Source organism: Hypomesus nipponensis, chromosome 25 (assembly GCF_054491055.1).
Source record: "Hypomesus nipponensis isolate SF chromosome 25, ASM5449105v1, whole genome shotgun sequence".
Classification (NCBI taxonomy): Eukaryota; Metazoa; Chordata; class Actinopteri; order Osmeriformes; family Osmeridae; genus Hypomesus; species Hypomesus nipponensis.
In genome coordinates this window covers 4833829-4859931 of record NC_140385.1, presented here as the reverse complement: position 1 = coordinate 4859931, position 26103 = coordinate 4833829, and the positions used below count along the sequence as shown (strand labels likewise).

Below are 26103 nucleotides of genomic sequence, written 5' to 3'. Positions count from 1 at the left end.
CAACAAAGGAAGTTTTGTTTGGAACACTTGATTTTACTGTGTGTCTAAATGTATGCTCTCCATTGTATACTCATACCTTTTGATACAGGATATGCCATTTCTTCTGCCTGAGAGCTGGTCTATTTCTTTCCCCAGCAGGCCAGGCCCCAGTGCTTGCAAACTTCGTGGGGCGAGACATCCAATCAGAGTCTGCCATCCCTTTGTGAGATTTTGAAGACTTTGCTTTTCAGTCAAGACCCTTGTGTGTTGATTTGAACATTTTTTGATTACCTGACACCGTTTAGGGGCAGATCAATAGATTTTCATTTGGGTTGGCAGTGCGAAGTTGTTGTTGGGTGGCCTCCTGGAGGCAAATCAAAACCAAAAGTAGGGGGGTACAGTTGGCTTACTCCCTACGTACATTATTAGGCTATAACACTGTAGTTTAAATTAAATACTAATATTTATTGAAATGTTCTGTAATGTACAAATATTTTTCCATGGGAATATTGGCCACCCCTCTGATCCGCCACGGAATTAGGTTTTCTGTCTATAGGAAGCATTCTTCCCTGCCTCTTAACATTAGCAAGCAACATTTTAAGCAGGGAGTTACTGATGGTCAGTTACAAACAGAGAACACAAAGGAGACGAGGATGTTGGAGGGCGGCAGCAGCACAGAATCATACAACAATCGGCATTAATATCGTCGCCTGTTCCAACATAACCTTGAAGTAGGCTACAGTTAAGCGCTGCCCGAATGCCATGCATGAACTAAGCCTCCCTCATGAACATTTGTTTAAGACATTAAGACAACATGAACACGTGGAATTGTGTATATTTGTCTATACAAAACAGGTCGCCAAAGTGCTTTAAGTTTTAAGGTAGGCCTACAGCATCTTCACACGGAGTTCAGTTAAGCGTTAGCTAGCTACTAGTACGTAGCATTAGCAAACTGACATTAGCTTACAAGAGATTCCGGTCATGTAGGCCTAACAGTTGTATAGCCATTGATATGGCAATATGATACAACAGGATAAATTAATTTTTTGAAGTTATGTCAGTAAATGTGTAAATACTGACCATGTCTCAAGAGTAGATTTTAAATTTAAGACTAGCGAGTTAGCGGGAAAAAATGACTTTCTTCTTCTTCGCTGTTCGTTCTCGAAGGTTGGAGCTGGGAAGAATTCGCCAATATTATTGGTGTAGAATGTTGGAGCCCTCAAGTATGATTGGCCTTTGTCTTCCAACAATCCTTACATAACAGACGATAATACGTGGGTTTGAATCCCACTTCCTCCTCACATTCGCGTTAATGTAGCTAAAATCATACCAATCCAAATAGCCTAATAGACAAGACAGATATTGAAATCTGGAAACAAACGTTTTTTTGTGACGTAGCCTATGAGTACGACTAGGCCTATAAGATAATTTGGCGAAACAATAATCACACGGGGGGCTTAAATACATAAATTTACATTTATTTTAAATATAGGCTGGAGAAAGTTTATCAAATAAAATTCTAGTCTAGGTCTACTGATAATCTCGATTTAAGATGTGGGCAAAGGCTTGAGTTTTCCCTCTGTAAACGCCTAAATACTCCATGCCAGCCTAGCAGTGTAGACTTCTTAATAGGCTAATTGTCCACACACGTTGCCTGCAAGTTCAGATCAATCGTGTATATACAGCCAAATACCGTGCTGGGCATTTGTTTGTGGCACGGTTTAGCTTTGATAATGTCCCCTACTAATGCGGTCAGACAGCTATAATATAAAGTGACAATTTCACCTTTACCAGCGTAATTAATAAAGGTCACTCTCACAGTGACAGACAGATAGGGTGCGGAGCCGCTCCATTCAGGTGCTCAACCAGAGGGACCTAAGAAGCAGGTTGCTTGTCTGAGAAATCATGACACTAGCCCTACTCATTCTGATAATCATCTCCAAATACGTTGTCGCTAAAGTAAATTGCTGTTACCTTATAAGCAAATTAAAACGTTTTTTTTTTTTTTACATACTTTCAAATAATTGCAAAGGCCTAGGCCTACATTTACAGCATAGCAGACATTTTATAGCCTATTCAACGTTTGGGTTTCATGCAATCATTACTAGCCTGCTGAAACAAGTCAACGGGGCTGTTGTTTATATTGTTACTGGTATTTGTTACAGCTTGCTTGCATTATTCATTTTTACAGACAGGGTTGAAGCCAAGGTCTCCGCTGTCAACAGACGCGCGCTTTCAATCCCACGTGCTGCTGGAAGTAACATTCCCCTCCGTCGAAGTGATTAATTAAATATAATAGGATACCAAAAAAGAAAAAGAAAAAAAAGTCATTTTCAGTTCCAATAAACTAGCGTTTTATCCAAGAAAATGGATGTCATCGCCCAAATTATATTCAGTTGTTTTTAAACAGTGGTTCAATCAGTCACTGATAATGTTTTACGGAGGTCATGCTTTTAAGTGAATTCAATTCACTGTCGTTTTGTAATGACGCCAGGTCCCCCCCCCCCCCCGCCCCCACAGACCCACAATAAAGAAGACATAAAAGAAGACACAAAATCATCCGACGGCTTCCTCTTTATATGCCAGACGTCACGTTGTCAGAATACAGGAGTTTTCAGAAGAATTGAACTGGGTAAGAATGGTCTTCTGTGTCACTTTGCCCACTATATATCCGTTCACATACACTGACCTCAATAATTAACTTAATGCTAATTCCGATGTGATGGTCAACCAAGAAGCCTAGATTCACGTAAATTCAACAGTCTCACTATCATGAACAATGATTATTCAAAGATAATTAAAATGAAACTCAATGAGCTGAATTTCATATTTTAATCACGTGTTACAGCCTACACTGTCGGAGGGTGGACAGTTTATAAATGTTTTCAGTTCCCTTTCTTGTAGCTACATTAGATCTGTTGTCTCTGCGCTTGAGTCTGTTGGGAGCGCATCAGTCAAAAACACTAAGGAAGAGAGACAAAGATAGCGAGAGAGAGAGAAACAAAACATTAGTAGGGTAATTTGTTGTGAAAGTTGTTGTTCCTTCTTCGAGAGTGTCGGTTAGTCCAGAAGGCAGCCCCTCGGCAGTTATGATGTGGACTGGGAGTGAGGACGACATCGCGGCAGGTGAGGCAAACTAACGGAGCAGTGTTGAGCGCATCGATGCGTTGCCATCTCAGTCTCGTGTTCGTGCGGCATACATATAACTTCTCTGTGTAAGCTTTGATCCTGGTGTTGGACATCTGTATCCATTGGTTCCGTACGGTGTTTTTCGTTATGAAGACCAACATATTTAAACTATCGCCTGTAGGCCTATTTCTAATAAGATTGTGCCCCATAGTCCATAATTTATCATTGATATAATTAATATTGTGTAGTTGAAAAAGGCCGTGGATTGTTAATTCGATCAAAATAAATAGTAGCTCAACTTTAATTTCGAATTCCACAGAGTTAATATCAGTTTTTGGTTCAAAGAAAAAAGCCCTACTTAGATGACGTGCTGAGTACGTGGGATTTAATTTCACGTTGCTCCTAAAAGTGAAATGTGCTGGCTGCGTGCCAAGCCACTTCTCCCATTTCACTTCCTGTGCACTTCGGACTGATAGATGGTTCACACTTCCTCTTTGGAGCGACCATGGAGACCAGCAAGTTGAGTCAGTGAAAGTCAGTGAGAGTCATTTGTCTCAGAAGTCTTTGTTTGCTCGTCTCCAAGGGGATATATCATATCAACTTATATAATACATTACAAATGCTGTGCATTTTACGAAGCTATGTCATTCAAATAAATGAATCCCTATACTGCTATGTATTCAACAGCCTATGATGAGGACAGTAGCGGTACTTCTGAAGATGAAGGAGATATCCAGGTAATGATTTTAACAAAGGTATGATAGTTCCCTCAACAGACGTGAACACATTTTTGCTTACGTGTATGTGTGTGTGTGTGTGTGTGTGTGTGGGTGTGTGTGTGTGTGTGTATGGGTGTGTCTGTGTGTGCGGGTGTGTGTGTGGGTTTAATCCATCCTGTAGGTGGAGATTCTAGAGAAGCAGAGGGATGAGGCCAATGAGAAGCTTTCTGAGTTGGAGCAAGGTTTTCTATTCTTTTCTATTCTATTAAATCGGCATTGCACGCTCTCTCTCTCCCACTTCTTCTCTCCCCTCCATCTCTCTTCACCTCTCCGCTCTTCCCCCCCCCTCTCTCCCCTATCTCACTCTCTCTCTCTCCCTCTCTCCCCACCCTCTCACTCTCTCCCCCCCTCTCTCTCTCTCCCTCTCCCCCCCCTCTCTCTCTCTGTCCCCCCCCCCCCCCTCTCTCTCTCTCTCTCTCTCTCTCTCTCTCTCTCCCTCTCTCTCTCCAGTGTCCAGTCAGCTGTTGAGGGAGGTGGACGCTCTGGAGATTCAGTTCCAGGTCGAGCGCACCTGCAGGGAGAGTGCCGAGGCTCTGGCCGTCAAGGTGCATTTGTTTTGGCTCCTCCCTCATGGGGAGGAGTCACTGCACGAGGAAGTCTTTCTGTGTTGGATCCTGTGGCGGGACTGTCTAACCTGCTCCTTTTCCACTTCATCACCGTAGCAACACAGTCGTTTTCACTCGTACCGCTAGGTAACCAGAGAGAACAAGGTTCTGAAGAGGAGGAGTCAGATGTTGATGCCGCTGATCCCTGAGTTGCCAGAGGACATGGCCAACCTGACCTTTGACCTGGGGGCTGACTCTGGGGGTGGTGACCCCGGCACTAAAGAGGAGGACAGCAGTGAGGAAGGCTTGCTACCTGGCCAGGCACAGATCAATGGTACATTCTGCTTCCACCACAGAGACGTTACAGACATCAGTGCCCAAACAAGGTCACATGACGATAAATAAAATGTCTATCCCTCTCTCTCTCTCTCTCTCTATCTCTCTCTCTGTCTCTCTCTCTGTCTCTCTCTGTCTCTCTCTGTGACTCTCTCCTAGAACTCCAGGCTTCTGTGGACCGTCTGCTTGCTGAGAAGCTGCAGCAGGAGGAGCAGGTGGAAACTCTAAAGAGCGAGCTGGAGCAGCTCAGAGAACAGGTGGCACTGAAGGACAACACCTGTGTGTGTGTGTATGCGCGGATGAGCGTTTGTGTGTGGAAAAACAAGTATAATTCGGCACTTACCAGAATTCAAACTCGGGTCCTTTTACGAACACGATGACCACTTTCCCATAAACATTGCTTTAACCAAAAAGCAAGCTCTCAGAGAGTACGGCTGGGCGGTGTTTGAATTGAGGAGTGACTTGTTTGTGCGTAAACACGTTTGTGTGTATGTTTGATGGGTGTGTTGTTACGGTAACATGTATGTCCTCCCCTCTTAGCTGGCCTTGGAGATGAATGAGAAAGAAGCCATCCTGAAGAAACTAAGCAAACAGAACAAGACCATGAGCAAGATCAAACGAGGTGAGGCCCACCAAGACTGACTATATGGTTGCCGTGCACGCAGTCCTCAGAAAATGCGTAACGCGTTGTGTTTGTTCAAAGTGTCCCAGCTAGTCACAGAAGAATTCTCTGAGATGTCCCAGAAACTCAATCTGGAGCAAGGGCTCAGACAGCACGCAGAAGTCTTCGCCCACCAGGTGTGTGCGTATGCGTGTGTGAGTGCGTGTGTGTGTCTCATTCTAATGAATGACAGAGGTTGTACCACAGGAAGAAACGGAGCAGTGGTCTAAACTGGGATGCGGGAGGGATGAATGGAGGCCAGTTGGATGGAGTGGGGGTGGGGAGGGAGGGAGTGGAGGAAGGGGGAGGGAGGGAGGAAGGGGGGGAGGGAGGGAGGGGCACTTCCTGATTGAGACTGCTGGGCGGCGGGAGGAGAGGAATCTCCATTCATCCTGTATTCAAACTGAGGACAAATTGGTCAAACAAACACAAAGACGTGTGAGGAGGCTCACACACACACACACACACAAACACACACACACACAAACAGACTGACACACACACATACTGCTCATGTTGCCCCAGCTGGTCCAGTAATGAAGGCCTTTTCTTTCAGTAACGTCCTTCCCAGTCCCCCCCACCTCTCCAACCCTTCCCTTCATTCCTCGTAATTAGCGCCCATCACTGGCGCTCTGGGAGCTTTAAACACAACCTGTCTTTAGCTTGACACACTCTATGTTTGCCACAGCAATTGTCGCCTTTGTGGGCAACACTCCCCATTTACTGGACAGGCATATAATGGGACACCTAGCAGGGGTCCATACCTGTGAAAAGGACCCCCACCATCTTCATAGAACTCAGCTCCTCAGTCTCAAAGGATTGTAAAGGCCCACGTTTTGGAAGGTCCCTTGTGTTTGCCTGTATTTGTCTTTTTCTTTTGCACATATTTTGAAAACACACCCCATTCAGACATCTTCTCACTGTCAGTATGGCGTAATGATGTTGTGCCTCTCACACAGAAAAAAAATCGGTGTGTGTGTGTGCCATGTGGGTGTACAAGCGTGTTAGAGCAAACACTGGTGGCCATTTGCTTGTCAAACACTCACTAATTGATACCCTAGCAGGATATAAATTGCTGTGTACTAAAGGAAGTGTAGAGTGCATGAAGTAGACTTGTGTAATTGTGAGAACACACACACACACAACAGGCAGACCCAACACAGCTGCTACTCCTACATACTAGATATGTATGGTTCTGAACCCCCTAGCTATGACCCTATATGGAAGTAAAACTCGTTGTGTCTCCCACTTCCACATTAACAGCCTCTCAAGCCAATACAATGAGTCTTACTGTCTCATTGTCAAACAGGAAGTTGTTACGGTTTTAAATCAATAAAAGCGTTTACTGTGGTGGGGTATGTATGACTTTAAGGAGTTTTCCAGCCTTTCATAATAACCTAAACAACGTATGCAGTATTGACTGAAATGCTAGCTTGTTTTTTTAAAGAGTTATTGATTGTTTGACCGACTGCTTAATTGACAGGTGCTGATTAAGCAGAAGGAAGCCCAGAGGCAGAGCTTGGTCCTCATGCAGGGCCCTGAGACAACTGAGCAGCTACAGCAGGCTCTGGAGCAAGTGGCCAGCATCAATACCACCCTACAGAAGATCCATCTGCACCACCAGAACCAAGTGTGTGTGTGTGTGTATTGCATACAACACCTCTGAAGACCATATTTCACACAGAGACACAGAGACTTTGTTACCGAATGATGTACATCGGTGTGTGGGTACGTGTGTGTGCGTTTGCGTGCGTGTGGTCGTGCGTGTGTGTGTGGGCCTGCGTGTGTGTGCAGGTGAAGCAGACCCAGAGTGTTCTGGAGGAGAGTAGTGTTCTGGAGGAGCTGCAGGGTGTTCGTTCTCAGCTGGTGGTGAGCGAGGAGGGCAGGAGAGCCATACAGACACAGCTGGAAGATGCTCAGATCTCAGTCACCATGCTACAGAGAGAAGGTATTGGGGTCGGGACCAGAATGATCCTGTTACTTTTCCCCACATCGCAATTTCAGTGCTCAGTCTGACCTTGTGTTGTTCTGTGCGCCTGACAATAAAAAAAACTTGAAACTTGAAATCATTGCTCAACTCTGATTTGGGCGATCAAACAGCTAGTCATTAAAATCAGAATGCCATCTCTCACGGTTGGACCGTCTGGACACAGACTTTCTAAGGATGCACAATTGATGGTGGTTGTATATGTTGTAACTTTGTCGTACATTTCTAGCCATAACTTGATTTTGTGTAGAGAACTGTAGAACTGATTATATTATGTTGGAACTCGCTGTGGTTTTCTACTCTTGTTCTATTTCAGTGAAACAGTTACAGGATAGGCTGAAACCTGTAGAGAAAACCAACCAATCAGTGGAAGTGGAACAAATCCTGACTCCTCCCCCTCCACCCCCTCCCCCACCTCCACCACCCCCTCCTTCTTCCACTACCACTGCCGAGTATGTACCATCATTGTGTTGAACAAACACGAGTGTAGTTCAAGGCCTTTCAATGAACAGGATGAATTTGCTGTATAAAGGAAAATCTCTTTTCCTTTATACATTTTCTCCAAAACAATTTTCCTCCTCTAATCCTCCCCCTTTATCTCTCAGCCCTCTGGATGTCCTGCGTAGGAGGAGGAAAGATGTGACCAACAACACTGATACAAACAGTGAGTGATCTGTCACCCCGATACAGGCAGAGGTGATCCGTGTCTTTAAAGGTGTGAGATCACACTTCTGTTATATCCCTCCGTTCTTAGGCACCCATTTATATATCTCTCTCTTGGTCTCTCTCTTGGTCTCTCCCTTGGTCCCTCTCTCTCTGTCTCTCTGTCTCTCTGTCTCTCTATCTCTCTCTGTCTCTGTCTCTCTGTCTCTCTCTCTCTCTCTCTGTGTCTCTGTCTCTTTCTCTCTCTGTCTGTCTCTCTCTGTCTCTCCCGGCCTCTCTCTCTCTGTCTCTCTGTCTCTCTTTCTCTCTCTCTCTCTCTCTGTTTCTGTCTCTTTCTCTCTCTGTCTCTCTGTCTCTCTCTGTCTCTCTCTCTCTCTGTCTCTGTCTCTCTCTGTCTCTCTCTGTCTCTCTCTCTCTCTCTCTCTCTCTCTCTGTCTCTCTCGGTCTCTCTCTCTCTGTCTCTCTGTCTCTCTCTCTGTTTCTGTCTCTTTCTCTCTCTGTCTCTCTGTCTCTCTCTGTCTCTCTCTCTCTCTCTCTCTGCCTCCCCCGGTCTCTCTCTCTGTCTCTCTCTCTCTCTCTCTCTCTCTCTCTCTCTCTCTCTCTCTCTCTCTCTGTCTCCCCCGGTCTCTCTCTCTGTCTCTCTCTGTCTCTCTCTCTCTCTCTCTCTCTCTCTGTCTCTGTCTCCCCCGGTCTCTCTCTCTCTCTCTGTCTCTCTCTGTCTCTCTCTGTCTCTCTCTCTCTCTGTCTCTCTCTCTCTCTCTGTCTCCCCCGGTCTCTCTCTCTGTCTCTCTCTGTCTCTCTATCTCTCTCTCTGTCTCCCCCGGTCTCTCTGTCTCTCTCTGTCTCTCTCTGTCTCTCTCTGTCTCTCTCTCTCTCTCTGTCTCCCCCGGTCTCTCTCTCTGTCTCTCTCTGTCTCTCTCTCTCTCTCTCTCTCTCTTTCTCTCTGTCTCCCCCGGTCTCTCTCTCTCTCTCTCTCTGTCTCTCTCTGTCTCTCTCTGTCTCTCTCTCTCTCTCTCTCTCTCTCTGTTTCTCTCGGTCTCTCTCCTCCCAGAGCCCCTTGTGCCCTTGGTGGACATGAAGTCCAAAGCAGTAGATGAGATGATGGACAGAATAAAGAAAGGGATCATCCTGAGACCCATCGTCAGACCACAGGTTCAGCCTGCTCTGTTTACACCAAGAACTACAAATGGAATGATATGATAGAAACTAAACCTGACCTTTGACTCCTTCTTTCCCAGCTTGGGCCAGAAGAAGAAATGTCCTGGAGGGTGAGATATTTTCTCTATAGAAGCCAATTAAAGAGAACTAAATGTCTCCACCAGTAATTAGCAGCAGAGTACAGGTAGTGTTGGCAGATTGATAAAATAAATTTTTCGCCACCGATGTTCAAACCAAGCTTGCGACCCTGTGTAGTTCGGTCAACCGTTGAGAAAGGTGTCAAATGGCCATGGGTGTGACTTACAGTAAACCAATGTGTAAAAGCCTGCTCATGATGAATACAAGACAGCAATGCAGGAATTAAAACTAATGTTTCTCTCAGGACCAGAGAAGTGAAAAGAGGAAATCAGCCGTGCTGGAGTTGAAGGGGATGCTGGTAAGCACGCTGATTGGTTGCATGTTGATGCTGCTCATCCCGATTGGTCGTGGTAGTGGTTCAGCGCGGTTGTGTCAATTGTCTCCCAGGGCAACGTGAAGTGCCAGGCCCGCCGCAGGGCGTCGTCCAAGAAGAGATTCAGCAGGAACGTCGGGGAGGCGGAGCTACAGCTGGTTCTTCAGAGGAGGAGGCGGGCAATAGGGGACACCCAGGAAAAGGACACCATGGGACCCTCTGCCAAAACACAGGGTATAAGGCTTTATGTCCATGTTCTGTGCTGTGGCAGGTTCCTGTGGGGTGGGGATTGGTGGGCATGGATTTAACTATTAAATCAACATATTTTCCCTATTTCGTAACTATGATATCTTATATCTTGTGTTGATAATCCAACAATGGGATGGACAGGGTCAGTTGCTTGCTGTAATTGTCATCACTGTAACTCAATGGAGCTCCTGATCTATTGGCCAGATCCTCAGCCAGGCAGCCCAGCTGCTGAAGCCCATCCCTGGGAAAAGAACAACGACACAGTCCTCAGGAGGCTCCAGCAGAATCGAGAGAAGAGGGACTCTCGAATCAGAGCATCAGTGCTCATGGTCAACCAGGACAACTGACAGCTCAGATGTTTTTAACTTCTTGAAAACATAAGAATGCAATTTATTTACAAAATACTTTTATAAACTAGCTGTCTGTAATTGTATGTCGAGATGTACGATATGTGGGACTAAAGGCTTGAAGAAAAAATAATTACTTATCTGGTAATTTTCCTACTATATGAGTTAAATGGAGACCTTGCTAAAGGCATGCTTAGATCAAAGAAAGAAAAAAAAGGAATTTCAGACAATGCAAAAGTATACGATTAAGTAATGATGTAATGATGATTAAGTTAAAATGTAAAATATTTTCTAAGCATTAGTAAAAAAAAATCCTTTACTGAACTCGAGAGATTTGAGTTGTGAGTGAAGCGGTTGTGTGGTCTTACTCGATCTGTTAATTTGTTAACAACTCAACTTCCTGAATGCTTCAAGGACACAAATAAAGATTTATATGCGACACCTTTTGATATGATTACTTTTGTAAGTCCTCCAACTGCCTTCCTTCGGTAAGTAAATGAATTGCATGTGCCTTTTTGCCATTGAAAATCCAGATTGGACACCTTTCAGTCAACGACAAAGAGTCCGACCACCAAATCATCACTGCGCTGGATATCCCTCTAACGGTTCACGCAGCTGGATAAAGGGAAGGGAGTGGGCCGACATCAAGCACTTACACCGTCAAAGAGATGAGGTGGTGAGAAGCAAAGAGCATGCAGGGTGATCTTTAGAAGATTCGCTGAGAGGAACCCCCTCGCCCTCCCCCCAAAAAGAGGAAGGAAGAGGCACCTTTTAGCATTCACACCTTACACGCACTCGCACACACCTCACAAACACAGGCGCATACACTGACTGACAGACAGGTGCACCCACCCACACGCGCATTCTCTGTGAGGTCTTTGTTAAAAGCATTCTAAAAGGAGGAGTGAGTTGGATTATTCTCACTTTTGGCCCCTGACACAATTTGAGTGTCTCTTTCACACTGTGTCTCATTATATATTTATTTAATTTAGCTCTTTTACCAGAAGGTCTGGTTTTCACTTTCAACATAAATTTTTCATTGTATTTCCCCATTAATCTTAAAGTTGTTGAGTTTTCCTGCACGTGCAAGTGTGTGTGTCTGTCTGTGTGTGTGTGTGTGTGTGTGTGTGTGTGTGTGTGTGTGTGTGTGTGTAAGGACTTGATAAAAGGAACCCTTGAAGTTTGAAGTAGAATAAAAATGTAAATGAAAAAACTGAAAACTGGGAGAATATTTTGGCATTATTAATTCATGGCAACAGCTTAACAACAGGCGCCAGCCACCCTCCCACACTAAAGCCAAGTTTATAAGACTGCAGTTCCTCCAAACCGAACTGGCGCTGTAATTATAACTGCACACTGGAACCTTGAGACCGCGACTCTTCTGTTCTATGACGTTTCTCACCCGTCTGGAGGAAACGGTGGGAGGAACTTTGACCAATAGATAAATTATTTGTACAAAGCAACAGTCTTTTCTGTTGAAATTCATATTTATTAGCGTCTTTTCATATGAATAGAGATGTGGTTTATTTATTTATTAAGTTGGCTGTCGTTGGTGATACAGATATCTTTCGTCACTCTAGCTATTGGTAAGTTTTTTTGTGTATGGGAAGTTCAGTGCTAGCTAGCTAGCTAGCTGGGCTAGCACCCTCACTAGCATTCCCATAGTCCACCCCGATTACAGTATTGATTTTATTTCGATTTCGATACTTATCAATCCAATTTACTGTTAATACAGGTAACGTGTAGCAATGTCTAGCTTGCCAAATATTTGGTTGCTTGCTACTCCCTAGCTAAGGTTATAAGTTTGTGCTAGCTAGCTAGGCTAGCTGTATCAGTGCAACTTGCTAGCGTCGATAGTTAGCTACTGACGTAGCTAGGGAGCTAGTCATACTGGTGCTGGCTTAATATTGCCGAAAAAAGTCTTCTGCACATTGAACTAGCTAGAATGTACGTCTGATTCGGGGTTTGTGCATCCAACAATTTACTAGTTATAGCATGTTTCAATAAACTAGTTCAGCACAATGCTTTTTGTTTCTAGTTTGGTTGCTAAGTTAAGTGGTTGAGATTGACAGACAGCTCCGTTCCACGTTGGCACCTGACTCACATCACCTGTTCAGGTTTAGCCCATAATCGCACTTATCACCAACGCTACATTAGGATTGGTGACGTTGGCAGTGAGCGTGTTCACTTGTTTATGCCACATATTCTAGTAGTAGTGTGTGTGTGTGTACGTGTATAGCCTTCTGTAGGCTATATAATGCATAACGTTAACAATGTCACAAACACCAATATAAAATGCCTTTATAAAACGGCAGTATAACAGTGGCTTTGTATTCAAATGCCACCAAGTGCAAGACCTTATCTCAAACGTACTACTACACTCGCTTATGACTTTTTGAAAGGCATCCACCTACACCGGCATAACCGAAATAACCTACTGTACAAACGTTTCAAGCTCAATTGGGTTCATAGTATTTGACCTGTCTGGCTCAATCGAATATGCATAATTTAATAAATAATTGTTTATCACATTCCTGTAGAAATAATTGCACTAATTAGGCCCACTAATTATAACACAGTATATAGGTCAGTTAGTATTCCGTGTTAACTAGAATAACCTAAGACCGCCTTCTTGTCATTGCTCGTTATAAACTCATCCACGGTACGGTGTAGCGTACAGCAGCGGTATCTAGGGTTCAAAAGTGCAGCGCTCTCTGACTGCATTTCCCCCGTGTTGTGTAAAGGGCGGACTGGTACTGCCTTGCGTGACGAGAGGCTGAGTCCTGTGCGCCCTGCCGCTGCAAGCTGTCACCTACCCCCTTGACGTAAATGTTTTGACTTGCTTTAGAGCCGTAGCCTGAAGTCGACGCTAGGCATGGAGAGAGAGATAGCTAGTGGAATGGGACTGCCGTACCATACTATTGTATGTTCTGAGGGCTTTGGTTCGCTCTTTTCGTTGCTGGGGCGAATGCTTTTCTGTCTCTGTTGTTGTCCCTCTTGGCTTGTTTACTTATTCATCGACTTCATCATGTTGGATTTACACGGATACGATGAGAATGCATTTAGTCGGTTGTTGTTTTGTTGTTTTGACATCAGTGTGTCTCTTCTCTCCTCAGCGGCGGGCCTGTACTATTTAGCAGAACTAATAGAAGAATACACCGTAGCGACTAGTAAAATAATAAAATACATGATACTGGTGAGTGCTGATCTCATATATTATGTATTGAGAATCTTTGTGAACTTGTGTAGTACCTTCTACTCTACTTATTCTGTGCATTCTTACAGCGGAACATGTTTCCTGTGTGTGTCTCTCTGTGTGGCTTTGTGTCGTCAGTTCTCTACAGGTGTGCTCACAGGGTTGTACCTGTTTGAGGGTTTCCCAGCGCTGATGATGGGGACAGGTCTGTTCACCAACCTGGTGTACTTTGGCCTTCTGCAGACCTTTCCCTACATCCTCCTCAGCTCTCCCAACTTCATCCTCTCCTGTGGTACGTGTTGGCATATATATTTACCATACCATATATATATTTACCATACCATATATATATTTACCATACCATATATATATTTACCATACCATATATATATTTACCATACCATATATATATTTACCATTTGTCTTTTAGAGGAGGAACATCTACATACGCAGCAACTGCCAAGCTAGCATTCTTCTTAAAATCCCAAGTTTGCACGTTTCCAACGATGCACATCTGAAGTAGACTTTGTCTTCATTTTGCAGACCGTTTCCTCCGAAGCAGCATTCACAATAGTTTTTCATACGTTAGAGTTGTATTATTGCTATCTCTCCTTTTCCCCTTTCCTTCTTATCTCTCTTGCCCTTTTCTCTCCCCCTCTCTCCTTCGTTCTCAGTGTTGGTGGTTCTGAATCACTACATGGCCTTCCAGCACTTTGCAGAGGAGTACTACCCCTTTTCAGAGGTGAGGCCACATCTCACCACGTACCCTTCAGTTCTAGCCTCATCAAATATAACACATTTGCATCTTCCGTAGTAAGATTGAATCAAATCAACTACTTTGTTGTTCTCTGTGTCTCTCTGTCTCTCTGTCTATCCCCCCAGGTACTAGCGTACTTCACCATCTGTCTGTGGGTGATCCCCTTCTCTTTCTTTGTGTCTCTCTCTGCCGGGGAGAATGTGCTGCCCTCCACTATGCAGCAAGGAGGTAAGGCCTGGAGCCATGACCACTGCAGTAGCTCCTCGTATGCTTCGACGGCTGAACAGTAAAGTGTGCTGTAACAATACCGGCCCATAGTGACCAGTTTGAAGAGCTGTCGTGGTCACTACTGACAACCCCTCCCCTCTCGCTCTCTCTCTCTCTCTCTCTCTCTCTCTCTCTCTCTCTCTCTCTCTCTCTCTCTCTCTCTCGCTTGCTCTCTTTTTCTTTTATTTCCATTTCTCTCCATCTTTTTGTGATGCACTTTTTTTCCTCTCCAGACGACGTGGTGTCAAACTACTTCACCAAGGGCAAGAGAGGAAAAAGGTCTGGCATCCTGCTCATCTTCTCCTTCCTCAAGGAAGCTGTGCTTCCCAGCAGACAGAAGATGTACTGAGGAGGACCTGGGGGTCAGGGTGCGGGTCAAACTGTGCCAGGGTCAGCGGTGAATACGTAGAGGTCTAGTTTTTGGTACGGTACCAAGGTGGTGGACCAAGGGGGCCGGAGGGGTACATCTAGGGGCCAGACCCCCCCCTCCCCCAGGCTACGGAAGGACTAGCAGGGGCGGTGACACGTACCTGGACTAGCTTTGTCTTAACTTTTCTGTCTGCATTCTGTCTACTACTGGAAGCCTGACAGCAACACAACGACCTGGAGCCGAACCACAACAACAGCAGCGACGACCGAGGTTTCATTATGTGTACATAGCGGCTCCTTCACGTCCTCTTGAGGGGACTGCTGTTTTATAGGGTTTGTTATTGAAACTTGTTGGTTTGTTTTGCGAGACTGGGGGAGGGAGACTGGGGGAGGGAGACTGGGGGAGGGAGACTGGGGGAGGGGGACTGGGGGAGGGGGACTGGGGGAGGGGGACTGGGGGAAGGGGACGGGGAGAGTCGAAGGGTAAGGAAACAGGGTTGTTGTGAAGAGATTCACCTGTGATTTCTTTACGCTGGGTTGTTTTGTCTTCACAATGACAGTCATCTACATACAAGGGTTTGTATGCAGCCACATAGGAATGAATGTTAGGTTTCGCGTTTAAGTAACTTCTTGTCAGTCACCTCCAACGCCATACTTCTTAACCTGCGTAGTTCTCTAGGACTGTTTGAAAATATACACAAAAAAGCTTCAATAATAGTGTTTTTTTTTTGTATGTCAATTGATAAAAAAAAATAACAGCAGAGATATCCATAAATACATACTGTCAATCTGTTTTAGAGATAAAGTTTCTGTGCAATGATTTTTGTAAGTTTATGGGTGAATTGTATGGAAAACTGGGCTCTGTGATGGCTCTGTTCTAAATCAAAACTTATGCCTTCCCCCTAGGTACTGGTTAGAATTTGACTGGCCTACTGCCATAAAAGCACCCCTTATTGGATGATTCCAGTTGCCACCACTCTCTGACCAATCACCAGTCCAGTCTGCTCTCCCATATTTAGACTGCACAGGGGTGGATAGGCCATAGGGGGTGATTTGGGGCAGAGCCAGGAACTGCTGAAAAGAGAGAGAGAGAGAGAGAATGCTAATAAAGAGACGGCTGCTACGAGTGTGAGATCTAATCACTGATTGGCTGGATGTCAGCAGGGTCATCAAATACATTTTTTCACCTCTAACCTCTGGCCATGAATAGTGAGTCTCAGTAACCCGTCTTTCAAGTCCATCTTGCGTTCTCAGTCTTCCTCGCCCCTCCTTCCTAAGTGCTTTGAAGGGAAAGGTCTAAAAGGGGTCTCCTTTGACCTTGAGGTGTGCAGTCAGTTATGGACGTTTTGAGATTCATCCATAATGCCCCTCAGACCTCAGTAATGGTTCTTCACTGTCTACTTGCGACCCCCCCTGGGTGCTGCCTACGCTCTGCAGTGTTGTGCTCTCATCGTAGGATGACCCCGGGGGCGGGGGGGGGGCACTCTTCTTAAAGCGGTGTCACAGGAGAGAGTGTGAAAGGTCGGCCAGAGGTCAAAACATCCCTCTACAGAAGTGTGAAGTGTTTTTGAAGGGAGGGGATCAGAGGGATGAAACCACACAGACACACACACTTCAAACCTCCCCCGCGCACACACACTTTCAACCTCCCCCACACGTACGCATATTGGCCGTGTTCAGTTGACACGCTGTCACCTGGGGGACTTCCTCGGCCCCTGAGGGGGTTCACAGAGGGAGTAGGGTCACCTGTCTATCCAGCTGCAGTCTCCTCACCTCCCAGCCACCCTGGCATCCTGCAGTCTCCTCACCTCCCAGGCATCCTGCAGTCTCCTCACCTCCCAGGCATCCTGCAGTCTCCTCACCTCCCTGGCATCCTGCAGTCTCCTCACCTCCCTGCCACCCTGCAGTCTCCTCACCTCCCAGGCATCCTGCAGTCTCCTCACCTCCCAGGCATCCTGCAGTCTCCTCACCTCCCTGGCATCCTGCAGTCTCCTCACCTCCCTGCCACCCTGCAGTCTCCTCACCTCCCTGGCATCCTGCAGTCTCCTCACCTCCCAGCCACCCAGGCATCCTGCGGTCTCCTCACCTCCCAGCCACCCTGGCATCCTGCGGTCTCCTCACCTCCCAGTCACCCTGCAGTCTCCTCACCTCCCAGTCACCCTGCAGTCTCCTCACCTCCCTGGCATCCTGCAGTCTCCTCACCTCCCAGCCACCCTGCCATCCTGCGGTCTCCTCACCTCCCAGCCACCCTGGCATCCTGCGGTCTCCTCACCTCACAGCAGAGACAAACCACAAGAGCAGACCGTCTCTGGGATCCTTCAGTGGGTCCCTCCAACCTGTCGTTGCAGGAGTTGCGGTCATGCATAGTGCAACAGAACAGAAACTCAGTGAGTTCGAGTGACGCAACTTATTTTGAACGACCCCGCAGGGCCGCTGTGTCAACACTGTGTCTGTCTTCAGAGTTCAGTGAGAGATCTCAGACAGTCCTTTCCTGCGACGGATAAGCATACTGCATATAAATTTACTTCAGCTGTCATCATTGTAATAGTTGTCTTTGGGGAGTCAGGTGGCTGAACAGTGAAGGAATCAGGCTTGTAATCTGAAGGTTGCCAGATCGATTCCCGGCCAAGCCAAATGACGTGGTGTCCTTGGGCAAGGCACTTCACCCTACTTGCCTCGGGGGGAATGTCCCTGTACTTACTGTAAGTCGCTTTGGATAAGAGCGTCTGCTAAAGTGCTCAATGTAAATGTCTTTGAAAGAAATACCGTGTTTGCAATACTGTAGCTTTTTAATAAAAATAAATAATTTCTCTGAAAAAAATTTAATGGTTAATTAAGGAATTCTGGTGATGAACATTCTTCATAGATACATTAAAGTATAAAAACTAAAACTTTGGGACATAGGAAGTATAACTCCCTACCATGTTGTTTTCACCATTCAAATAGATAAGAAGTAAGGGCTTGATCCAAGAATAAAGGGATATTGTCTTAGTAGTGTCCAGGCTCCAGTTCCTCCACCAGGTGCATTGCTACCTCCGTCCAGGGGGCAGCGCTGTGACCAGGGGTGCAGCCCCGTCTAGGCAGGTCCAGGACGTGCTGAGGGTGGAAATGGCAGGCCGAGGCGATCCTGGCAGGGTAAACGTTGGGGAACAGCCCCCTGCGAAGGACGTCCATGGGCAGGGAGGGGGCCGGCTGGGGCGACCCGTCCCACTTAGTCACGTAGTGTGGTTGTCCGTCTCTGGTTTTCCCCAGAAACACACTTTTCTGGAGGTCCGGTTCCGGAGGGGTCTTCTCAGGCTGGCTGCTCATACGTACCCCCTGGGGTCTGCTCACGGAAGCCGTCGGGGGCACGGAAGGATTGGGGGAGATGTTCCAGGCCTCCTGTGGTGAAAGGGCACCAGGCGGGGCCTTGCGGACCCTGCCCTTGCCCAGAGTCAGCCCCCCATAGTCAGGGGAGAGGCAACGGGTGTGTGCCTGGTACCACATGCCCATGGGGGGTGTCCTGAGGCGTGGTAAGCCCTTCCTGTCAGCCCACTGGGTGACTTTCTCCTCAACCATATCCTGACGGATAACCTAAGGTCAGCATGCGGGAGAGTTAGGACAACAACCCCTCAGTAAATCACCCTGTGGTATGACATGAACTGATCAACAATAACAGGCTACTGTACATGGTCCTAGTATGTAAGTACTTTGTTTTCCTTTAACATTCAATATGAACAGGATATTTTGTTTTGTCATCAAGGGAGACGTGATCTTCACTGACCGTCAACTGTATTGTTTGTTTTTAAATCATCCTGTGTTGACGATAGAGACGTTCTGATCTGAAATAGTGATTGATCTATGTTGACTCAGAGCTGGACGATGTGGTGTCATTGCGTGGCCTGCAGCTGACCTTCTCTCTGGCCGTGGTTGTGTGGTGCAGGTCCACCAGGTCCTGGTGAAGAGTCTCCAAGGCCTTCCTTCTCATTGTCTCTGTCTTCTTGTCTTCCTGCCACATGACGTACTTCAGGTACCTGCTCTCACACACACACACACACACACACACACACGGGAAACTGAAAATCCTAGGCTGTCACACTCATTCACTCACTCACTTACTCTGTTAATCTCCCTCACCTGCTCCCCCATTACCTCAACATCTCTCTCCCTCACTGTCTACTCTCTCTCCCTGCCCCCCCCCCTTCCCCTCCCTCCCTCTCGCTCCCTCACCTGGCGACCCTGCGGTGGCACCAGATGCGTGCCAGGTCCAGAGGTGTGTGCCCCCTGCTGTCTCGTGCCCGGGTGTCGGCGCCAGCGTTGAGCAGGACCTGCGCACACTCCAACAGGCCCTCAGTGGCCGCCACGTGCAGGGGCGTCAACCCCGTGATCGTGGCGCTGCAGAGGAACCCATACGTGAGTGGTCAGAGTCATCGTCATCTTATCGGTGCCTGTGTTCGTAATCAAGGAAACAACACTGTTATCAGAACACGATCGCCGTTATCATTCGTGGCTTTGCCTTCAATGTTGTTGTTTTTTTTTCCCCGTCGGGTTGCTGCAAAAGCAACGTTTTTCACCTCGCGTCAATGAGACGCGTGTTCTCGTCGACAGATGGCCTCGTTTGGACTTTTGTTTACATTCGATGACACAATCACAACTCACAGTAAACGAAACACTGAATTACGAAATGCCCCTGTCTGTTAGACTGGAGGACCGCGGGTGGGCACCTACACGTTGGGCAGGGCCCCGTGCTCCAGGAGGAGGGTGAGGCAGGTGTGGGAGTGAGGTATGCTCCGGGCGGTCAGCACCATGTGGATGGGTCTGCGGCCCCGAGGGCAGCTGGTGTTCGCGGCCACCACCTGGGTCTCCAGAAGAAGTTTCATGCAGGCCAGCTGGCCGTAAAGGCACGCCACGTGGAGGACAGTTAGACCCTGTGGTAAACACACACACACACAGTAGTAGAAGAACACACACAGGTACACACAGACACACACAGGTAGGACAGAGCGCACACATTCGCGCATGAGTGAACTAGTGCCTCTCACAGACTACGTCAGTCAGTCGATATTAGAGACAATGGAGAATCTTAAATTGCTGTGTGAAGTGAACCAGAGGGACCCCATACGTGTTTAGGTCCTCACCTGCTTGTCCACGGGCTTTGGCGAAGGCGCACTCTTCAGACTCAGCCGAAGCCACTCTGGATCCCCCGAGGCGGCCGCTTGGAACAAGTCGTTGTCCGGAGGGAGTGGGTGAGTTTTGGATTGTTTTGACACCCTCCGGACACCGACAACTCTGGCACTGGCTCCAGGTTTGCTAAAGAGGTTCAAAGGTGAATCACAAAATATCCAGCTTTTCAAATCGTTTGTGGCATAGAAACAAGCAGCGAAACTTGCGGGCGCGCTTTAACTTTATAAACAGCATTGAATGCCGATGACCACTGTAATAGCTGCAATAAAACATTATTTTAACGTCGTAAATAAATATATGGCCCATTTTGTAGCCTATTTAACTTTACCGAATAGTCGCCATCTCTTTAGCGCGGAATATGCCACATATGCCACTTTTGTTGGTGCTGTTGTTCCATGGTTGCTATGGAAATTTAACTATTGCATTGGTCCCATTCTTTTGACGTACGTGTACGCGCAACTCCCAGAGCGCAATGAAAGTTGTTATTGAAAATAACTTTAAAATGACACCTCTTTAAATGCAAGCTACGGTATTTCATGTGTACTTACTTGTATGAGAAACGTCTTGTTGTTGAAAAGTTGACAGTTTTGTGCATAAAATTGCAGTTTCGCCTACATATCCACGTTAATCTTCCTTCCAAGATTGCAGGAGGGATCTCAGTGATTGTTTTGGCTCGGTGGTCTAAGAAATGATGTTCATTTTTCTGCGGTTGAGGCAAATACAACCAGCGCGAGGCGTGGTTAAAGCAGTCCTTCTGTCCATACATTGTGCCCAGACAGTTCACATCGCCTATGATAAAACCCGTGAGGGTCCAGTCTTTTCTCTCCATTAATTTTAATGAATAGCAGAGAAAGAATAGGCTATGCTACGTTTTAACGTGGCATGATGTGGAAAACAGCCGGTTTAACTTTTTTTTCATTCGTTTTCTCGTTCTTTAGTGTGAATGTGTACATTGACGTTATTCGCTTTCTCTAGCCTGTCATAACACAGTTGCCTCAGTGATTATGTCTACGTCAAGCTCTTTTGACAGTTGAAAGCGTTGCTCTTATTGGCAGCAGGGGATACGGATACTTCCACAGTCAATGGATGACAACAGCCAGCCCCCAGGCCGGTAACATCGACAGTGCATTAACACAAGGCGTTCACCCAGAGTTAGTGTAACAAAGGTGGTCGATGAAGATATTGAACCGGCTTCAGAGGTCTGCTGGAGCGCGGACCTGCCGCTCGGAACGTGACCCGGTCCAGAACCGATGCGGGCCGGCTCGTGTCGACCCATAACGAAGTTCTCTATGTCTCTGCGGGTCCATAGAATCAATAGCCTCATCAGCGGGGCGGCCTCTGATCAAAGGAATTGATCGCTTGAACTGTGTCTGACCCGGATGAGATGGACCGTGGTTAAATGGAAAAACAATGTGTGGTCTTACGGTAATAGTGTAACTGATGTAGACCGTATGAAGAAGAAACTGTTCTGTATGTCTCTTCACTGACGGAGACTAAGTTGAGTCGAGGCTGTTATCAATCTGCAGATATGGGGTGAGGAGAACTAGACACCTGACATGAATTGACAACACAGCACAGGCTAAATCTCTGTCAAAGATTTAATTGCTTCATATCAAACGATTAAGTTTGATATTTTCAGGATGTTTTCCCATTGGGCATCCGCTGTGGTCCTTCTAAATGAAGACACTCGTCTTCTATTAGCTGAAAAGCACCACGCTGTCTATGACCTCAACGTTTTCCAGAAGCAAGACCAGCGGTGGGAAGGTCGTGCAGTAGTAGGTTCATGGTCAGGTTATGAAGCCTGTGGATCAGTGGCCCTGTGCTCCCAGTCACCCCCTAGCCTCAGAGACATCCCCTCCCTACGCTGCCTTGCCTTGCCTTGCCCTGCCCTGCCCTGCCCTGCCCTGCCTTGCCTTGCCTTGCCTTGCCCTGCCTGCCTGCCTGCCTGCCTGCCTGCCTGCCTGCCTGCCTGCCTGCCTGCCTGCCTGCCTGCCTGCCTGCCTTGCCCTGCCCTGCCCTGCCCTGCCCTGCCCTGCCCTGCCCTGCCCTGCCCTGCCCTGCCCTGCCCTGCCCTGCCCTGCCCTGCCCTGCCCTGCCCTGCCCTGCCCTGCCTGCCTTGCCTTGCCTTGCCCTGCCTTGCCCTGCCTGCCTGCCTGCCTGCCTGCCTGCCTGCCTGCCTGCCTTGCCCTGCCCTGCCCTGCCCTGCCCTGCCTTGCCCTGCCTGCCTGCCTGCCTGCCTGCCTGCCTGCCTGCCTGCCTGCCTGCCTGCCTGCCTGCCTGCCTTGCCCTGCCCTTGGTCTTACAATGATGTGTGAGGCCCAAGAGTGTTCATCGTGTTCATCTTCTCTGCCTGGCTAAAAGAGCAAGAGTGCATGTGTAAGCACGTGTGTGTGACTTTGAGCTTCTAAACTTGAGCACCACCCAGGTATGTGTGTGTGTGTCTCTCTGTCCAGCACTGTCGAGCAGTCACAACGTCACAGAGGTTTTAAACAGGCTGATCCGAACAGCTCAACGCCGGAGTGGGAATGAGCTCATGTCCTGAAATATTCAAAGGCGAAGGCGCTGACAAACCATGCTGCGCTCCCATTGGCTGGCACTTCTAACCAATCGTCATGTCTTCACAGTTGTGGCTTTGGTGGAACATGGGGCTTACAGGGGATGAACCAATTAGAGTCCCGGGCTGAGTGAATCACTGAATTCACATGAACACACACACACAATCTATGCGCCCCTAAGTGCTCACAGGGTTATCTGATGAATGCAAAGTCAGTGTTGAGAAATCACTGTGGTGAAGGAACATCCTCTCATAGCAGCCTGCCTGCTACAGAATGAAAGCCATGGCCTAAGGAAGATGTCGCTCTCATACTGGGAGTTGAGAGACAGAAAGAGGGAGGGAGAGAGAGAGAGAAAGAGAGAGAGAGAGAGAGAGAGAGAGGAGAGAAAGAGAGAGAGACTGCATTGCGCGCGACGGGCCGCGGAACTCGGAGAGGGACAGAATATTTGAGAGTGAGGGAGGAGACGAGAGACAAACGAGAATGGAAGGAAAGAGGAAAGAGAAGGAAAGATAAAGACGGAGCGCTGAGGGGCGAAGGAGACGGAAAGCGAGTGAAAAAGAAAGAAATTAGACAGAGAGAGAGAGAGAGAGAGATGATGAGAGGCCCAAAGAGCCACAGTGCCCTCACAGGGTCTTCATATTTGATGAGCCACCCCGTGAGGACCCCGTGCCCCGAGGGGCTCAGAGCTATGTTAGTGTAAGTGCGCTGATGCCCTCACTCACTCACTCCCTCCCTCCCTCTCCATCTCTCCATCTCTTTCCCTCTCCATCTCACTCCCTCTCTCCCTCCCTTTCTCCCTTCCACCCACCCACCCTCTCTCTCTCTTTCCCTCTCCATCTCACTCCCTCCCTCCCTCCCTTCCACCCACCCACCCTCTCTCTCTCTTTCCCTCTCCATCTCTCTCTTTCCCTCTTTCCCCCTCCCTCCCTCCCTCCCTCCCTCCCTCCCTCCCTCCCTCCCTCCCTCCCTCCCTCCCTCCCTCCCTCCCTCCCTCCCTCCCTCCCTCCCTCCCTCCCTCCCTCCCTCCCTCCCTCCCTCCCTCCCTCCCTCCCTCCCTCCCTCCCTCCCTCTCTTCATCATGCTCAGCCAGGCGGCAGTGCGTTAATGCATCCTGGCACATTCTGCAGCTCGGAGTCACAATGCGACGAGGCTTTGCGCAGTGACCGCACAGCGACCTCCCTCAGCCTCCCCGCACGCACTGCACTGCAACCGGGGCGGGGACGAGGGGCGGGGGGGCGGGCAGGGAGGCAGGCAGGCAGACGGGGTCACATCTGAAGAAGAAGATTTGGAGGGGAGGGGTTGCTTGGGATGGTAAGATGAGGGGAGGGCGGGGGGTGAAAGTCATGGAGGGGTGGGGTGGTTTGGGGGGGTTCACTATGTCCGACGGGTACTCTTTAGCTCTGTCAGTGAGACAAATGATGGGCGGGGAGAGAAGAGAGAGAGAGAAGATGGATAGATGGAGAGAATAGGGGAGGGATGGAGAGCTGGGAAAGAAGAGAAGAGACATGGTGGATTCTGGATTTGCTGTTATGGCCACACTGTCGTATAACGTCTGTTTCATGTGCGTTGCATATTTCATAAGGTTTTCATGTTTTACACACACAAGGAGCACCATTCCTTGTTTCTTGCAACAAAAATCTATTCTTTTTTATTTTATCTTCAACTGCCTTATTATCTCCATGCCACTGCATATGTGTGTGGGTTCTGTATATGTATGTGTGTGCTACTACTTTTCCCCTTCAAGATACATCTTTGATAAGGCTCTTCCACCAAGCAGGACAAACATCCCATCTGTTTGGCCTGGCTCCCTCATCCATGACGTCCCCATGGGCATCCTGCCAGCACGCTCTCTTCCCCTCTCCTCTCTCATGTTCCTCTCCCCTCCATCTCTCCCGTCGCCTTCCGATCAGCACCTACCGCCTCCACACTGGGAAAGAAGGGGGAGAGAGAAAGAGAGAGAGAAGGCAGTAAAGGAATGAGGGAGGTTGAGGGAAAAGAAGTAATAGAGGGAATGCGTGAGAGATGAGATTGTGAATCATGGATGAATGAGAGAGAGGGGGGGAGAGGGGGAGAAGGAGAGGGAGAGGGAGAAGGAGAGGGAGACAGAGAGAGAGACAGGCAGGAGAGAGATGGGATGAATGAGATAACATCTGAGGAGAACCAGATTTAATGAGCATCCAAAAACAGACCTGAGGGCTGATGGACGAGTAACACAGAGTAAATGGACAACGCGATCATATAAATGACCGGCTGTGTGCGTGTGTGTGTGTGCTTGCTTGGATGAGAGAGGACCATGTTGAGCGTGCGAGAGAGTGTGAAAGCAGGGAAGGCCAAAACATCCAAGCTTAAAGGGTTGACAGGCACCGAAGTATGGTTAGAGAGAGACAGAGAGAGACAGAGAGAGACACAGAGAGAGAGAGAGAGAGAGAGAGAGAGAGAGAGAGAGAGAGAGAGAAAGAGAGAGACAGACAGACAGACAGACAGAGAGAGAGAGAGAGAGAGAGAGAGAGAGAGAGAGAGAGAGAGAGAGAGAGAGAGAGAGAGAGAGAGAGAGAGAGAGAGAGAGAGAGAGAGAGAGAGAGAGAAGAGAGAGACAGACAGACAGACAGACAGACAGACAGACAGACAGACAGACAGACAGACAGACAGAGAGAGAGAGAGAGAGAGAGAGAGACAAAGGGGATGACAGGAGCCCACGGTGTGTCGTGTGACATGTTGGCCTCCTTGGCCCCAGGTGAGTGGCGTGTTGGATGAAGGACTCAGTGATTCATCCTTCCGGCGTTACACACAGGTCGATAACCAGCCTGAAGGAGGGGTGGGGGGTGAGGGAGCGAGGGATGAAGAAGGAGACAGAGGTAGAGTGAAGAGGCATATAGAACTGGGATCGAATCTTGTTGAACCAAATATGTCTCTGTTTTGGTTGGAGGGACAAACACACACACACACACGCACACACATAGAGGTTTTGGTTAAACGACATGTCCTCTTTGATCACTGCTTTTTGTGCGCACTGGTGTATAAACTTGCCACTCTGTCTCCAGGCTGAATTTCGTTTTGTGGTATGAGTGTAGGACTGTACCAACAGGCAAGTCCACACTAGCTCATGGCTGAACTGTCTCCTGTCGTTTTTCAAAGCTGTCGCTGTGTTGAAGCAGGAAGGGAGGGTTCCTGTCTTTGCTCTCTATCTCTTTCTCTCTCCCCTTCTCATGCTGTATTGTGATTGGTTGTCCAGTCTGATAAGCGCGAAGGCTGTTCTGTCAATCTGCTGAACGTCACCCCTCCAAGGAAGGCTGCCGTGGGCCGTTACCACGGTAACTGCAAGTTATCCTTCTTTAATTGGTCCATTGGAAGAATTCTGAGTTATTTGACACCCCTTTGAGCAAGGCCAAGCCCAGACTGCGTGTGCTGTATCTGTGAATCAACAGAGTTGATCAAATGCACCCTAACACCAGACTGTGTGTGTACTGCTCACCAGAAGTTCACTAGAAGGGCATCATCACAGTCAAACAACC

At 47.9% G+C, this 26103-nt stretch overlaps 3 protein-coding genes across 3 annotated transcripts; 2 read left to right on the top strand and 1 right to left on the bottom strand.

The window, feature by feature from the left end:
- Window positions 1-291: 291 nt before the first annotated feature.
- Window positions 292-10725, top strand: shtn2 (shootin 2). The gene is made up of 19 exons (XM_084691586.1): window positions 292-860; window positions 2500-2611; window positions 3032-3105; window positions 3796-3845; window positions 4009-4069; window positions 4338-4432; window positions 4580-4766; window positions 4928-5025; window positions 5309-5390; window positions 5472-5566; window positions 6913-7059; window positions 7224-7377; window positions 7733-7868; window positions 8022-8080; window positions 9131-9231; window positions 9318-9347; window positions 9620-9673; window positions 9763-9922; window positions 10142-10725. Exons 3-19 carry the CDS (start codon window positions 3069-3071, stop codon window positions 10282-10284), a joined length of 1689 nt encoding a protein of 562 aa, XP_084547712.1. The 5' UTR covers window positions 292-860; window positions 2500-2611; window positions 3032-3068; the 3' UTR covers window positions 10285-10725.
- A 954-nt stretch (window positions 10726-11679) lies between these two features.
- tex261 (testis expressed 261) lies at window positions 11680-15259 on the top strand. Its single transcript, XM_084691715.1, has 6 exons — window positions 11680-11870; window positions 13401-13480; window positions 13619-13772; window positions 14155-14222; window positions 14363-14465; window positions 14738-15259. The coding sequence occupies exons 1-6, from the start codon at window positions 11801-11803 to the stop codon at window positions 14851-14853; spliced, it is 591 nt and encodes a 196-aa protein (XP_084547841.1). The 5' UTR covers window positions 11680-11800; the 3' UTR covers window positions 14854-15259.
- Window positions 15260-17826: 2567 nt separating this feature from the next.
- Window positions 17827-20424, bottom strand: ankrd53 (ankyrin repeat domain 53). The gene is made up of 6 exons (XM_084690951.1): window positions 20365-20424; window positions 19991-20162; window positions 19581-19780; window positions 19083-19247; window positions 18766-18886; window positions 17827-18446 (listed from the first exon to the last, which is right to left on the bottom strand). Exons 1-6 carry the CDS (start codon window positions 20376-20378, stop codon window positions 17862-17864), a joined length of 1257 nt encoding a protein of 418 aa, XP_084547077.1. The 5' UTR covers window positions 20379-20424; the 3' UTR covers window positions 17827-17861.
- Window positions 20425-26103: the final 5679 nt, after the last annotated feature.

Excerpts from the sequence above, each read along its gene's own strand:
- shtn2 (XM_084691586.1), top strand. The coding sequence starts at position 3,069 with ATGATGTGGACTGGGAGTGAGGACGACATCGCGGCAG. Across the intron at positions 3,846-4,008 it reads AAGATGAAGGAGATATCCAG|GTGGAGATTCTAGAGAAGCA; the intron begins GTAATGATTTTA and ends TCCATCCTGTAG. Across the intron at positions 5,567-6,912 it reads CAGAAGTCTTCGCCCACCAG|GTGCTGATTAAGCAGAAGGA; the intron begins GTGTGTGCGTAT and ends CTTAATTGACAG.
- tex261 (XM_084691715.1), top strand. The coding sequence starts at position 11,801 with ATGTGGTTTATTTATTTATTAAGTTGGCTGTCGTTGGTGATACAGATA. Across the intron at positions 14,223-14,362 it reads AGTACTACCCCTTTTCAGAG|GTACTAGCGTACTTCACCAT; the intron begins GTGAGGCCACAT and ends CTATCCCCCCAG. Across the intron at positions 14,466-14,737 it reads CTCCACTATGCAGCAAGGAG|ACGACGTGGTGTCAAACTAC; the intron begins GTAAGGCCTGGA and ends TTTCCTCTCCAG.
- ankrd53 (XM_084690951.1), bottom strand. Across the intron at positions 18,887-19,082 it reads TGCCACCGCAGGGTCGCCAG|GTACCTGAAGTACGTCATGT; the intron begins GTGAGGGAGCGA and ends GTGTGAGAGCAG. Across the intron at positions 18,447-18,765 it reads CAACCACGGCCAGAGAGAAG|GTTATCCGTCAGGATATGGT; the intron begins GTCAGCTGCAGG and ends TGCTGACCTTAG.